At 45.5% G+C, this 16,240-nt stretch overlaps 1 protein-coding gene across 2 annotated transcripts in view; it reads right to left on the bottom strand.

Annotated features, from left to right (window-relative positions):
- Positions 1 to 16,240, bottom strand: part of WNK2 (WNK lysine deficient protein kinase 2) — a 111,323-nt gene that overhangs the window by 16,383 nt on the left and 78,700 nt on the right. Inside the window, exons 14-25 of one of the 2 annotated variants that reach the window (XM_057380370.1) lie at positions 13,794 to 13,959; positions 13,597 to 13,713; positions 13,279 to 13,446; positions 13,005 to 13,050; positions 11,168 to 11,284; positions 9,687 to 10,744; positions 8,076 to 8,118; positions 6,501 to 6,556; positions 5,742 to 6,427; positions 4,336 to 4,550; positions 2,644 to 2,859; positions 1,652 to 1,750 (exon numbers count right to left, since the gene is read on the bottom strand). In XM_057380370.1, coding sequence (XP_057236353.1) covers positions 1,652 to 1,750; positions 2,644 to 2,859; positions 4,336 to 4,550; positions 5,742 to 6,427; positions 6,501 to 6,556; positions 8,076 to 8,118; positions 9,687 to 10,744; positions 11,168 to 11,284; positions 13,005 to 13,050; positions 13,279 to 13,446; positions 13,597 to 13,713; positions 13,794 to 13,959 — 2,987 coding nt within the window. Of the gene's footprint in view, positions 1 to 1,651; positions 1,751 to 2,643; positions 2,860 to 4,335; positions 4,551 to 5,741; positions 6,428 to 6,500; positions 6,557 to 8,054; positions 8,119 to 9,686; positions 10,745 to 11,167; positions 11,285 to 13,004; positions 13,051 to 13,278; positions 13,447 to 13,596; positions 13,714 to 13,793; positions 13,960 to 16,240 lie in introns of both variants that reach the window. The other variant, XM_057380371.1, reaches the window with a different exon arrangement.

Raw genomic sequence — 16,240 nt, 5'->3', positions numbered from 1 at the left:
CCATGCATCCAAACATTTTTAATACACTGGTTTTTAATTGCCATCTCCTAGTCTTTCTGCATCCTACTGAACAGTAATTCCATGGAAGATTAATGAAACAACTTCTGGGAATTACATGTGCAGAGGAAGAAATTACTGTGGCTGCTATACCACCAAATGGGAAGGGAGCTCAGCATTCCCCTCAGGGTCTCCAAAAAAATCCCTAAATGCAAAATTTTCTCATGACTTCACCAGTCRCTAAAAGCTTACACAATAATAATTCTGTAAATGTCAGTCACCTGAATGCTTGGGCTTTCAGGGAGCTCAGACAACAACAACAAAAAAATCAAGATTATTTTTTAAAATACTGTTTATTCATAAAATTAGGAGAAGCGTATTTGAGTGGTCTTGTGCCTTTGACCTGAACCACTTGGATAGTAATGAGAAATGCAGAACTTGAAGGGGAGATCYGATATTACTGCAAACCCACAGTTACTTAACCAAGCACTTTCTCAAGAACCTTATCAGTCCTTCTAAGTTTATATGTAAGTGGCCTATAGTACCTGTTCAGCACAACATATCTTTATTGTACAAGCAAAATCCGTTTGCCTAAAAAGCAGCATCTATAATTGGGTAAAAAAAGTATTAATTTTTTCATTAAATAGCTTGATATTCTTTGGTGGAATTGCCAATTACTTTAGWAGTCAGATGAATAGAGTACAAATAGAAGGTGCACAGTTATTTGAGACAAAACTGCTGGATCCTAGCAATCCATTTCCAAGTATCATCTGAAAATCTCTGATATTGCCTTTTACTTGTTTATGCTTTGGTGAACTGCTAATTGACTTCATCTCTGAGGTCACATAAGGTCATAAGAAAATAAACTGAGTCAAGTGCTTCAGCCAGATCAGCTTACATAAAAAGTTGATGGGACTCTCCCTTAGAGTAACGAGATCTTCCTGCTTATTATGAGTACATAAAAAAATTGCTCACTTAATTAAAATAACTGCATGGGGAAAAGCCCACCTAGGACAGAGATTTGGAAAGAACTAGCTGGAGCACTATTGTCTCAGCATTTCCACATGCAAAGAGCGGGGAAAAAATTAAAGAAAATAGAGTGGATATAAACAGTACTGTATATCGTGTTAATACAGCCCTTGTATGGAAGTTATACCCTCCAGTGACCTTCTAGAATTGTATCAGCTTGCTACATGCATGTCTTCAGAGTCCAAACATGTGTGAAAGAGACCATTCGTCTACAGAAGGATGGATTTCGTTTTGTTGTCGCTGGAACCGGGACAGCAGACATGTATATTTGCCACATTGCAAATAAAATTACTTCAACAGAAATCACATAAAGTACAAAAGCTTTGGTAAGTCCAAGGTAAAATTTACCATCAGGCTATATATCATAAATGATGAGATCTTCCACACATGCTTTTGGTGCCCAGGCATGAGCCAAAAGCAGTGCAAAAAAAGCTTTCATATGAAAAATTAATATAAATAAGGTGTGTTCATGATGATTACTTAAAAGAAAGAAAAATAGAAAGTAAAGATGGTTCAGAAAAAGGGGCATCCTGCCAAACATATTAAGAGATATAAACCATGGAATTGGAAAAAGGGGGTAAAAGAAAGATGGACTGTGATAAAATACAAAAGAACAAATACAAACAGATGGACAAAGACACAGGTCCACTGAGGAATCTGGTACGAGGTTTGCTACTAGATTTATAGGTCACTCTCTCAGACGTTTGGTGGAAAACCGTCCAGCCTGTAAATGAATATAAAGGGAAGAAAACAAAGACACTTATAAAGTACAAGTAGCTGTGATCAGATGTCCTAAACCATCAGTCAAATCAGCTTTGTTAGTTAAAACTCCACATCTCCCCCTTAACTTTGCCAAAGAGGAGCAAATTCACTGACCATACACAAAGGATGCAATAACAGCAGAAGAGGACAGATAGATATTTTGCAGATTAGTTTGGCAGGATGTGCAATGAGAGGAAGGCATTTTAATCATCATTGGAACTTCCCATATGCATGGCAACGAGATCAAAGCTACAACGGGGCAGTACACAGAGGTCTCAGAGCTGGAGTCTGRGGAGCACAGCCAGTCTACAGTCCTGGCTGGGACTCCAAAATTTTGCACTGAGTGAACCTCCTACAGAAAGGAAACATGGTCCCATGGGTTTCATTTTCTTTAAATTTCATTTTTATTTTCCCTCATGCCCAGGATGGTTYGGTAGTTTATAACTTGGCGTCTACCAGAATCAAGGGGCTAAAAAAAACCAATAAAACAAGGGAAACAATCTCCCATCCTTCTGCATCTTTTTTGTCTTCCTTTAATTTTTTCTCAGAAATCTGTAAGGCCGACTCCAGAAAAGGTATTTGGTTAAAGCCACTGCTGGCAAAACTGAAAGGTATTTCATCCCTAAAAATTAGGGATGTCTTGGGCATGCCTTCTTGCGTGCTGGTAACACTCAGTAAGATACTTAAATTTTGCTCTTCTGACARTACTGCAATGATCTTTTTAAAGAAAAGCCAGTAATTTGGATTGTCAAAGGTTCATGTTTCTCTATCACTCCTAAGAAGTTAAGACTAAGGGAGGGGAACTAATTTTAGCTGCRCTGGAAGAGACACGAAACAGCTGGCAGGAAAAATCACCTTGGCCAGAGCTTGTGTTGGCGTCACCTCCGTCGGGGCCCAGGCCGGAGCAGATGTCAGAGGACAGAGAGGCTTTGACAGAGCAGGGCTGCTGGGTCTGCACAGCCTTCCCAAAGGTAGGGGCTGTGGCGGGAGGCACTGCGGCTGCTTCGGGGGAGCCCAGCTGCAATTTACTTGTTTCTTTGTGGGGCGAGTCTTTAGAGTCTGAAAGATTACCTGCAAGAGCAAACAAACAGTACATATGCAATGGGAAATGCAACTAAATCTCTGARTAAAAAATCTCTGCTTAAAAATAAYCCATAACYTGACCCCAAGAGGAACAGTCATTCACCATTTTGATGTACTGGATGGAGCACAGACTTTGGGSACAGCCCGCACCAGAAAGTAATACATCCTATCACTGACCCTGTTTCTCCAAGAAGCTCRTGCAGTGGGCCTGATTTTTACACTYTCTCCTCTGCATTTGCAGAAGCCTCAGAAGAAGCACTGTTGGAATAAAGAGATAGCTGCTGGGGTGCTGAGGAGGAGAATGAATACAGGGAATGACAAAGCAGGACACAGAGGTTACTCTCCAGCACCAAAGGTGAAATTAAGCATATGGAGAACAATAAAAAGTTCCTGCAAAGACACAAGGAATTTTTTATTTATATCTGAGTATAATTGCAATTTGCCACTGTTAGATGCTTCTGCTGATAAATTCATATAACACATGATTGCAAAAGTATTTTCATTTTAGAGCCCTTTTACTCGAGAGATCTGTGTAGACACAAGYACAGATAGAGACATTTATCTACARAAAAGTATGAATATATAAATATCTAGATAGATGTAGAAGTACAGAAAGTATCAAACACTGYTTCAGTCCTTGTGGGCAAGAACACTCAAGATGGGCTACAGAACTCATTGCCTCTGAATACACTCGTTTTTCCCTACACAGCTRAAATCCTTAACTAAAAGGGAAAACYTCCTCAACACCCTGTCTATAAAGAYTGATGCAATGAAATTCGAAGGGGACCTCTGATAGAGTGACAGGGAAAACAAGATCCACCAGCTTTGAAATACAGGGTGGATGCTGGAAAGGCTGCTGCCCTCCTAAATAACAGCATGAACTAAGCTGAAGAAAAACTATTCATATTCTATTCTACATTTTTCTGAAGAAATAGCACTGGGGTATATCAGTACTCCCCAGCCAAACTATATTTTTATACTTTTCCAGGAGATGACAAAACTGTAGTGCTGTGTGAAAATCTCACACAACTTCAGAGGGTCAAAGCACTCATCATGGTTTTATAACTTCTTTTACTTCCCATCCTTTGGGGGAGCAAATGCAATCCCATCTTTTTTATATGGCATCTTGGAGGAAAAAGTAAACAACAAGATACAGCACCTCAATCAATAGAGGATAACAGCACCTAGGAAGGGAATGCAAACATCAATAAATTGCACTTGKAGAAACAAGATGTAACCAGGCTGTTTCCCAAATTAAAGTGGAATATTACCCCTCTGCCAAGCACTGTTGCCAATGCAGAGCAGGCAGGTATGGCTCACCACTGGGAGTTGGGATAAGCCTGCCAAAAGTACGCCAGTTAAAAACCAACAAAAATTCTGTCCATTGCAGGAGGCCCAGCCATCACACAGCAGAGGCACAACTGACACAAGCAACTGGCAAAGGGAAGCACCCAAGGTACCTACTTGTGCTTGATGTTCCACTCCTGAGCTGCTGGACCAGAGGGTTTAAGAGCTTTCCAGCTTTTAATTTGTTTTTGCCGGTTCTTCGGCGCCGGCCACTCGGTGGAGCAGAGTGAAGGAAGCCCAGGTTGGGAGGAAGGGGTTTCCCCAGCCGCATATATAGCGCCTCGATCTCATTCTTTTGCTGTGTCTGGAGCTCAGCAATTTCTTTCATATGCCTAAAAAAAATAAAAGAACTCTGCTAGCAATGTATTTGATAAAGCACCACATCCTGACAGCATAATTAATTGTAGAAGAGGAAACAAAACAGTTGTTGGTCACAAAACAACCAGCTGCTCATTCCCAAGTATGCAAAGCTGTAATGATCTATCTGTGGTGACCCCCCCATCCCTGTAATGGTCCATGGCCAGGTTGGATGGAGCTTGGAGCAACTTGCAATAGTGGAAGGTGTCCCTGTCTATGGCAAGAGCTTGAACCAGATGAGCTTTRAGGTCTCTTYCAATCCAAACCATTCTGGGATCTGTGACTGATTTCTTAAGTATTCATCTATTGAAAACAAAGCCCAGACAATTTAGAGAGACTTTCAACATCCTCAGCCAAACCAACTGATATTGACAAGAAATCTGGCAGGAACCCAAACCGACGCCAGAATCTCTCTCTTCAAATCAGCTGCTTCAAAACAGTGAACTCTCAAGGCAAGTACACCAGTGTGAAGGAGTTCAACACAAAGGAGAACACAAATGTTTCCCATATAATGAAATCAGCACAGAAACCACTATCTTATTTACAGTGAAGATTTCATGATGCCATAMTGTCATTTTAAAGGTTTTGTTTTACTGTAGTTCTGTTTTAAAAAGATCCAAAATCTGTATTCAGAAAAACCATTATACTCTAACAGAACATTTTATTTTTACTACCCTCTAATGCAAGTTTTTATCAATCATCTGACAGGATTGAAAGAAAACGTGCAAATTTAAAGCAGTGAGCTCTCAAGGCTGGCAGCACAACAGCCTATCAGAAGATGTTAAAAAGTCATTATTAAATTGTTAAGTTACTACTGAACTATAATTGAATTATGCAGTTATCATTCAAGGCCAGGTTGGATGGGTCTTGGAGAAACCTTATATAGTGGAAGGTGTCCCCAYGCTTGGCAGGATGTGGAACTGGATGAGCTCTGAAGTCCTTTCCAACCCAAACCATTCTGGGGTTCTATGAATTATTCTTCTAAATGGAACTGGCAACTAAGGCAATGCACAGCAGAACACACTGTGACATCTGGGGGAAAGTCCTGGCAATGGCTCATTTGCCCAGAATCAGTTTACTCCTTACAGCCCTGCTCATCCTAAGCTGAGCTGCTGCCAAGGGATGGTGACACAAGCTTCCCTCGCATTGCTTGCAACCCAACATACTTTTCTCTCAGGTTCTGCAATTCTTTCTTCATATCAGCATCTTCAAACTCTGAGTCATTGTCACTGCTCATGTAGGACGACTGCGAGTGGAAGGATGTTATGTTGATGGTAGGAATCTTCGCACCTTGCCCGTTGGGCGACTCCGGGCTGGGCGAGCCGCCTTTGCCAGACCTCTGCAGAAAAGCAGCTGCTTTTTTAATTAAGTCCGTGGCTGTGCTGCCGCTGGCAGGGGAGAACTGGGCAGCAGCAGCCGGCTGCCGGGGGAGGTGCTCATCAGCAGAGTCACTCGACACTTGGTCGCAGAGGACATCGACGGAAGAGGCCGTTTGAACCCTGCGGACAGCAGCCTTCATGTCCGGGCTGGAGGGCAGCTCGTTCAGGTAGACGTCTGGGGGTGCTGAGAACCTCAAGCAGTGCGGTGCCAYTAGAGTCAATTCATCCTGCGTGCTGATGACTGAAAACCTGCCAATGGTTTTGGCTGGTGTGCCGCTCTCCCGAGCCTCAGCCTGTTTTCCATAGGCACCAGAGTCTAGAGAGCCATCCCTGTGCAAGTTACTCATCACCCCATCTGCTGTCGATCGCCGCGTCACACTCTCTGTGTGCACGGGCAAAGYTGTCCTCTCTGCCTCCTCGCTCCTCTGGGAAGTCTCCATCTGTGGCGTTATGCTTGATGATGTAGGTGCAACCTGGAGAAAAYAAGAGAGCTTAACGAAAGTAACTGTAACAATCAAGTAGAAAACCACTCTTAGTTCTGGTTACCTGAAGGAAGCCTTTTGCTGGAGCAGCAGGAGCTGAASTGATGCTTGCAGCTGGATCTGTTTCAAAGTTGGAGAAAAAATATTTACATGTGGAATGCTTTAATGTAATAAAAGCCAATATTTTTATTCTGATAAACTAAAGTGTATCACTGAAGAATAATTTAAAATAATAGTTTAGGTCCTGTATTACGCAGGAGGTAATAGCAATGGCAACATAAAATACCTGTAGGTAGGCAGATCTAGGGATTAGGGGAATCCAAATAATAATAGGAGTGTGGAACTTCATTAGTCAGTTGAAAATTTTTAAGGAGAGAACCAAAAGATGAATGAAACCTTTTAATGGTACAATTGGACCTGCACTATCTTGGCATCCTTGGTGTCTCAGAGACATACAGGGCTGCTGTCTCAGTCCTTCCACTGATACACAGTGACAACAACAGAAAAGTGTCTGAAATGAAGTTAAATGCACGCTGCTAAAAAGGAAATTAKAAGCCCAAAACCAAGTCATTCAGCCCACAGAATCACACCAGAAGCACAATATTAGCAGCAGGAATCAAGCCACTATTATTTCACACCCTGGATACTGGTTTTGAAGCAAGACCAATACACCCAAGCTTTTGAGAATACTGCGTTCACACAGCACATTGCACAGAGTGAGGACATGGTCAGATCTGGAGCTCTGAAATGGTGACACACATCCGTGCTTTCTGAGATACACTGACTCTACTACACACTGCTACATAGCACTTGTAAACTCTCTTCCTTGTCCGTAGGGAGATGGGCAGATGTCAGCTACCAAAAGCCCTCTCACACTGCCCTAAAATCAGGGGACAATCARTGTCGACCAGGAAGAGAACAACCTGCCACTGTCACACAGGCCTGGCAGCCAGACCTGCCACAACAACCTAAAAAACCAGATATATTAGCAGCCTTCCCCAACCCTCCCCTCCACCCCATAAAAGCAGGAGCAGTGTGGCCTTCCTCTGCCCAGAGAACTTCCCATGGTGTCAAGAAAGGTAAATGCAGGTGAATTAAYTGGTAATGCAGGCAAATAAATAGGTGAATAGAGGTAAATAAATATGTAAACAGGTAAATAAACAGGCAGGTTCTTTCTGTGGCTTCTACTTTGTTACCATAGGAAGGGTCATTTAGCTACAAGCACCCTAAGAGAAGTACTCTTTACTAGCCCTCTGCGGGACTGCCCTGAGAACCCAGCAGGATTCCCCCAGAGATGCAACCACTGATCATGTTACTTTTGTCAATATGTTTTCATGAAATCCAGGAATTCTGAGGGATTTTTTAGGGGAAACTGATCATTGGGAATGCAGCCTTCCATGTGAATACCCCATACCTATACCACAGACAGGCATTGTACCTATAAATTAAAATAAATCTGCCTGAGAGGCACTTTCTAGGGRAATCAACAAAAAGGAGATGTTTAATATGGGTTGTATCAAAAGCAGCATCAGGAGCACCAGTGCTGGGCAATGCTCTGCACGCAGCAGCAGGTGAGCAGTGAGGGGACACGGAGCAGGGGTCACCGGAGGAGTATTACCTGTTCTGCCTGCTGACCCACCTCTTGTCTCTGAGGGATGAGCACCGACACCAGGGACCTCCGACTTGTCAAATTTTCAGTAAAAGGAAAAAAGAAACACAGTTTCAGTCTCACTCACAAAGCAGAATGTGTTCTCCKTCCCTCGCGTCCCCTTGCTGCCCTGGCACTAATCAGGGAATACTGAACTATTTATCAGTGACTGTGGAAGTGGCCTTCAAATTTTGCCTCCAACTCCTCAATTTTTTTTCCTTACTTGGAAAAAATAAGGCAGTGGCAGAATCACAGTTGGAACTGCMGCCCAAACTACTACAAACCAGTATACTATATAAACACACATTCGGGGTTTTGTTCTGGTTTGCTTTTCCAGCCAGACTGTGCATTTCCTCATCTGTATGTCTGTCTTCAGAAATTCTATGTCTCTTTCCTTATTGGCACAGATTTTAATAGGACAAATTCCAGTTATTGGAGAAACATAACACCTTTCATGGAGAGAGAATTGTTTGCTGTAGRAAGTAATTTATCATTAGAAAAGAACAAACTCTGAAGAGCCACTCGAGTGCAGCTGCCTTCTTGTACCAGACAGCGTCTCTCAGGCAGTTGATAGAGTCCCTCCAGCTGATCCTACACAGACCAGGCTCAGCCTTGCTAGTGGGGATGGAGTTATCTCCTGAAATGCTACTTTTGAAGTGAGATATAGAAGTAAGATCATGGAATGGTTTGGGTTGGAAAGGACTTCAAAGCTCATCCTGTTCCACCCCCTGCCATGGGCAGGGACACCTTCCACCTTTCACTATCCCAGCCTGCTCTAAGCCCTGTCCAACCTGGCCTTGGACACTTCCAGGAATAGACCAGCCACAGCTGCTCTGGGAACCTGTGCCAGGACCTGGAATAGGCACTGATCAGCACAGTGTGCTGCAAATACCACAAATTCAGGATTTTAGCTGATAAAACTTAACATGTGGGCTTCAACTGAGACACAGAGTGCCCCAGACTCCCTGCTACCTCTTTCCTTAAAGGCTTCCATGGCAGTCTTGCTCTACCAAGCTCAGAAGACAGAAGAAACTATTACAGGAAACAGAAGAAACTCCCACCAATGGAATATCTGCCTCTGGCTGCAGAACGTGAACAAGGCAAAGGCAGTTGAAGTGTTTGCTTTATCCAGGCTGACTTGGAAGGCAATAATAGCAACCACTACCATTCATCTATACTTAAAATCGAAGCAAAATTGTCTTCATTAGAACTAAAATGACTAAAGCACTCATGCGTTTTAYATTCTTAGAGTATAAAGCAATGGATACATTTCTGCCTGCTTTGCACACAGGACAGAAGAGCAGGACACAAAAGTGTTTAATAAAAACACTTTTAAATCCAAAAGGGAAAAGTCTGGCTTTCACTAACAGGCTCTGTGAAAAAWGAGTTGGGATGCATCTGACAAGAAAAATTTAGGCGAGCTTTCACGTTGGAAAGCAGTCAGCAGGCAAAGGTAACATACCCTGGGGCAGAGATATGTTTAGGGAAGCAAGAGATCTACATGTGTCCTACTGCAGGAGAGTGGGTCCTGAGCTCTGCCCTGATGCTGGCCCTACAGTMAGGCTTTGAGGGAATGAAGGGCAGAGCCACTGCAGGACTGACCAGTGGTGGGCAGGGCAAGACCTCYGAGGGCACAAGGGGTACCAGTGGCTCGGCAGCAGCTTTCACCTCCTGGGCTGTGTCCGGAATGCTATAGCYTGGCTCTCGTCCATCCAAGGCCAGGGCAGGAGCTTGCTCTTCAGGAAAAGGTGGTAAGGTAAATTCACTCTCGCCCTGTTCRGGGGGCACAGAGGTGTCCGGCGTCCCTGCCGACGCAGAAGTCGGAACATATTCCTGGTACAGCAAATTGCGCAGCTTCTCATCGAGGCTTTTAATCGTGTTGTCCACAAAGTCCACCCTGGGGGGTCCCTCCCCATCGGACTCGGCGGTGCCGGGGGGGTTCTGCTGCTGGAGCAGGCCAACTCCCGCCCCGGGGCCGGYCACCGGCTGCGGGGCCGGCGGCGGCTGTTGGGACATGGCCAGCGGCACCTGCGTAGGGCTCTGGAGCTGGGAGCCTGCCAAGCCCAGGACTTCGGGGCCAACGGGGGCGGTGAAGGGCTGGCTGCCGAGGGCGTGTGGCTCCGAGGCGGGCTGACTGCCCTCTGGCAGGTGCGGCCCCTGCGGTGCCGGCTGCCGCTCCAGCACCACGGCGTCCGGCAGCGCGGCCAGCGGGACAGGCACTGAGGGCAGCGCCTGCTGCGGCCCCACGCTGCAGCAGGCCAGCTCCACGTCGGGCGAACACGAGGGATCATCCGCCTGCCCCTGCGGCTGCGGCCCCAGCGCCGGGCCCGCGGCGTCGGGCGGCTCCTCCGGGCCCGCGGCTCGAGCGGCCGGGGCGCCGGGCTGAGGGAGCTCTGGCTGAGCCCCGCTGGGCTGAGCCCCGCTGGCCGCTGCCGACTCCGGGATGTTTGGGGCGGATCCCAGCGGTACTGGGGCTGGGAACTCCGTCTGGCTCGGTAGGCTGGCAGGAGCTGCTGCAGCAGGAGCAGGTGCCAAGGATAGGGCGGCTCCAAGGGGGCTGTCACAGACCCCTGTGTGCAGGGGAAGCGGCTGGCCAGCCCCRACCCCAGGCACCTCTGTCACCGCAGAGCTCACTGGCTGTTCATCCGACTGCTCCAGGTCTAGGGAGAATACAAACAAAAGGTGAACCTTTAAAGMAAGGAAATCACCGCCAAGCCCTGCAGCCAGCTGCAGGGACAACCCACGAGCAATTCCCACCAGAACATAGCTTTTATGGCACACCAAATGAGAATTTYCAAATTATGCAAAAAATATTTCACTGAGGAGACATTACAGTGATGAGAATTTCRGCTATCCCACATCACAAGGCATAGCTAAAATACTGACACTTCACTGAAACTCAGATGAAGATTCCCAATTTGGTGTAAGACCAGCACACACTGTAAATGCACAACTTAACAAAATTCATCATTTTCCGCCTCTGACTAAATCAAGTGAAACCATAACAGCTGAGTCAGGTGAGGACTGAAGAGAGACAACACAGAAGCACTGGAGAAGACATTTTCTACGAAGTTTGCAGATACCTGGCCCTTCCGCCTGCTGCGCACTGGGAGGTACTGGGGGAGAAAACTCAGGGGCATCCGTAGTAGGGTTTTCCACCACTGGACATATAATAAACCACCTCTTTCCAGTATGCAAAACTAGAGATGAAAAGAAAATAACAAGGAAACACATGAATTTCCATTGTCTCCAGATCATGACTCTTAATTTCTACATTTAGAAAGGAAATTAGAACTTCTACACTATCAGCTAAGAGTAAATCAACTACTCGAAATCTGATTCTTATCCCTTCTGGAAAGCAGGCAACAGTGCCTTCCACATCTGCCATGTATTTTAAGTTACTTGAAAATTTATTTTCAAGTATTCGTACTTTCAGAAGGGTTCTCATAGTTACATACATGAATGTTTCATTAACGGAACAGTGGACAGTTTTCTCAAATTGACAAATTTCTTCATTTTGTCAAGTTTATGAAGCCAAATTTTTCCATGCTGGAAGTTTTATAACTAATATGTCCTTCCACATCTTGTCTCAAAGCCTGTTTTACATATAAATGGCAAATCTTCAACAGAGAATCACAGAATCACAGAATATCCTGAGATGGAAGGGACCCACAGGGATCACCCAGTCCAACTTCTGGCACTGCCCAGACCCCCCAACAACCCCACCCTGGGCATCCCTAGCAGTGCACTGTCCAAATGCTCCTGGAGCTCTGCCAGCCTTGGGGCCGGGACCATTCCCTGGGGAGTCTGTTTGGTGTCCCAAACACACACCATTTTGCTGATACACCACCCTCTGGGGGAAGAACCTTTCCCTGATCTCCAGCCTGACCCTCCCTAGCACAGCTCCTGCCATTCCCTGGCTCCCTGTCCATCACAGGGAACAGAGATCAGAGCTGCCCCCGTGCTGCCCCTTGGGAGSATGCTGAAGATGGCAATGAGGTCTGAGTTCAGACTYCTGCTCTCCAGGCTGAACAGACCAAGTGCCCTCAGTTGCTCCTCATACAGCTTCCACTCAAAGCTCTTTCCCTTCCTTTTAGCCTCCTTTGGATGCTCTGTAATAGCTTAATACCTTTCTTTGTATTGTGGTGCCCAGAATTTCACACAACAAATGATGCAAGGCTGCCCCAATGCAGAGCAGAGCACGACAATCCCCCCTCTGGCCCAGCCACTGACGCTGGTCCTGATGTCCCCCGGATGTGGCTGGCCTCATGGCTGCCGGGATACTGCTGACTCCAACTAGCTGCTGACCAAGTCTGCCAGGTCCCTCTCATTTATCCCACCACCATGCACTTACAGAGAGAACCAAGGGCCCATTCCCTCCCCATCCATCTYGTCTGCACAGCCCCTAGGAYACAGTYGTGTTCAGAGGCCAAGATACTCCCAGAATACTAACACAATTTCCCCCCGGAATACCAGTGTAGCTGGAAACTGAGTGGTTAGACACTYCTAATGCAATCTTTTAGCTTCCTCTGGTAAATACATTTATTATTGTGCTCAGAGGATGCTTCCCTGCACCTTCTTGACTTTTCCACCACTAATTATCAGCTTGTGTCATTCAGGGCTTCCCTAAATATCCCCAGATATTCCATGCATTCCGGTTAGCCCTGCAATATGCCAGGTTGGTAACAGCAAGGACCATGGTCACACCCTTATTTCTAGATAGACTTCAACCACCAGTAGTGGGCAGGTGCAAACCTCTGCATGAACTCTTCTGTGCCTCAAAACCTGAGTATAAGTTGTATTCATAGAACCATGGAATCACAGGATGGTTTGGGTTGGAAGGGACCTTAAAGACTATCTAGTTCCAACCCCCTGRTATGAGAAGGACACCTTCCACTAGAAATTCAAACACACACTTACCATTTTGCTGATACACAGGAGCCTTCATTTGAGACTGACGCTTTTCCTGTCAAAAGAAACAAGAGAAGAAATGGCTGGATCAGGGCAAGAGGAGCATCATCCCAAGGAGCATCATCCCACTCACACTGCAAGGCTTAACAGAGCAAAACCATTATTTTTCTAACTAGAAACTTTTTTTTTTTTTTCTTTTAAACACAAGATGCAAAATRAATATAAGTATCTGGTTGTTAAGATAAAGGAATCAAACTAGCAATCTTTACTTAGCATTTCTTACCTCACTCATTTCCAGTCTATCAGCATCTTGTTGGGGACTTGCTGCCTGGTCAGAACTTCGCTCTCCCTCTGTATCCTCACTGAGCATATCYTCTGCTTTATCAATGATATCCTTCATTTGCTCAATAAAAGTCTCTTTTTCACTCTGCAAGATGAATTCATTCTCTACCTAGAAGGCCACATTAAAATAAAAAGGAAAATAGTCATTTTTTAATTAATGCCTCATTCCACAGCTGCCAGACATCTTCGGCAACAAGCACACGAGGAGCTGCCTGAAACAGCTGGGTGCACTGAGAGCCCGCAGGCAGCCACGTCTCACCATGTAAGTAGCGATTTCCTCTGGCGCATCACCATCCAAGTCAAACTTGAACGTCACCATTTTGTGGTTATGGGTTTCAAGCTGGCACTCCACCATCTTATCACCTGTGTTACACACCTGCATGAAGATATTAACAACTCTTATTCCTGGTAAAGCCAAAGGAATCCTAAAGTTGCCCTCCAAGAGGTTGTACTTGCATTTAATATGGTCAGTTTGGGTCTGTTGGACTTCTCCTGGCGCGAACGAGCACGTGTGGATTTCTTATGCTTCTTTGAAGACTTTCCTTCTTGCTTTCCACTTCCTACCAGTCCTTCAAAGCTGTCACTCATYTCTTTACCAGAAGCAACGTCTGGACTCATGTAGCTTCACAAAGAAAAGGAAGAACAACCCCAAAATGAAGCCAGAGTCACACACGATGAAATCATGCATCACAGGTAAATTACATAAGAGAGGCTGCAAAAAAGGAAGGGCACATTGGCACTTTCTTGGCTGAAACTGAGTCAATTGGAAGATACTCAGTCAGTGAAGGGCACTGTTCCACATCAGGCACATACTCTGGCTTCCATTCCTACCAAAAATGATCTAGTTTCTGGCAGTAACACAGGGCAAGTCCCATCACGCTGAATATATCCCTATATCCCCTAATCCCTTCACTTCAGGGGTCCCGACAGTCCCTCCCTGAACTGCACAAGTTCTTACTTTTCTAAGGTGAAGTTTTCTCAGCTCCTGCTTTTTTGCAYTCCCAGCAGAAGGGCAAACAGGGTCAGGTTAGGTTTATTGGAGAGGGAGGAAAAAAGGGAGGTAAGTACAGGAGCCYATAAAAGAATGTCTCTCCTCTCTCTGCAGCACTCAAGGATCAGAAAGGTTTTTTGCCCCGACATATCAGATGACCACCTAGCAACAGCAGCAGCATTATTTTAGCAGCCAAGACAGAAACACAGAATATTCAGARTTGGAAGGGACCCACAAGGATCACAGAGCCCAACTCTCAAGTGATCCCAAGTAGGGATCAAACTCATGACTTTGGTGTTACAGGCAGTACATTGTCCCCAACTGAGCCAATCTCAGTGGCAGACAAAGGCTGCTACAGTCTTACCAGCTGTACCAAAACCACCAACATKCAATGAATTTACAGGAAATCTGAGATTCATAAAAAACAATTGAGGAAGGAACTGTGCAAGGCCATCTGGCCTACTTATTACTCCAAGGGCTGGTCAGCTCTGGCTAGATCAGTCCTCACAAAGGTGTGTGTAAACTTATCTTACAAAGCTCCTCTGAAATTCCATAACCCTTCTGGACAATTTATTATTGTATTCATTTAGCCATACAGGCAGAAAAGGATTGAAGTCTAATCTACAAATTCATCCCCTTTCTTAAGTTTAAGACTTTTCCTTCTCATTCTGCACTAGCTGCACAGTATTTCTACCCTCTTTGCAGCTACCTTGTCTGTGCAACTCCTGTGTTACGAAATGGAACACATTTTCTGCATAGGCTATACCCCAGATTATATCTTTGGGGCAATTCCCAGCCATGTGATGCATGTGCCATTACCCTCCATCCTACAAAAACACAACCCAGCTCCAAGATGTGCTTTTTTCCCCTGGAAAAGTGTGCCCTCCCACTGCAAGTATGAGGCTCGTACTGACACTGATGCTCCACTGATGCTGGTACATTCACAACGGCCAGCTTCAAACACAACCCTCCTTGACTCAAAAGATTACTGAAAATTTGCCTTTCTGCAACAGGCTACAGAACCAAAATGAACTCCTTTTGTTCTATCACATCTAACATATTGCCCGACAGAATTAATTTGTAGTTGCAAAAAATTAGATTTCCCTTTCCACCTAGTACTTAACAGCAGCAAATGCTTGGGATAAAGTTCCACCTTATGGTTGCAGGTCTGCACTGGTTTGTGTCAGATGAACTTTTAYGGGGGAGTAGAATAAAAACAGTCAGGGACAGGTGTCTTCAACTGAACTCATTTTGTCTGTTCAGGAAAACAGGAAAGGATCACTCAAATCCTAACTYCAAAGCTTTGTAGTCAATTAAGGACAGAGCTGGTGCTGGCTCCTGCAGTGGGCAAGGGATCCAGCAGCTGCTGGACAGGCTGTTTGCATCTACCTTATCCRTACCCAACCACTGAAACATCTGGCTCACTGCAAGCACTGGAGCTGTGGCACAGGATGAGCAGGAACCCAGGGASGGCAGTCCCACTGCCCCTGCTCAGCCCCTCTCTGCTGCCTCTGAACCTTGCTGCTTCCTCTTCTGCTTCTGAGGGCAGAAATAGGCAGATGAGGGCTGGCAAGAATGGCATTTCTTCCTGCGGAGAGCTGACCTGGCTCTAGGATTACTGATTGTTACTTCCACCATCAGAATCACTTCTCTTGCACATGCCCTCATGAGTTGCAAGGCCACAAAGTGGGCTTTGGCCTCGTGCCCTGTGCTTGCTGTAACACCACCTTTGAGAGGCTCAACACACATCTCCCACCCACACAGCCCTCCCTCGAACAGAGCTGGGGAAGGATCCTTATCGGGCATGACTTAGGCACACCCAGTTTATTCCCAAGYGGGGAACAAACTATATATCCAAACATCTTGCTGTGGCAGATTTTCACACAGCTTCAACAGCATCCAAGTCAGGGGC

Source organism: Malurus melanocephalus, unplaced genomic scaffold (assembly GCF_030028575.1).
Source record: "Malurus melanocephalus ecotype Western Australia unplaced genomic scaffold, MMel_1.1 scaffold_450, whole genome shotgun sequence".
Classification (NCBI taxonomy): domain Eukaryota; kingdom Metazoa; phylum Chordata; class Aves; order Passeriformes; family Maluridae; genus Malurus; species Malurus melanocephalus.
This window is presented reverse-complemented; position numbering and strand designations above follow the sequence as displayed.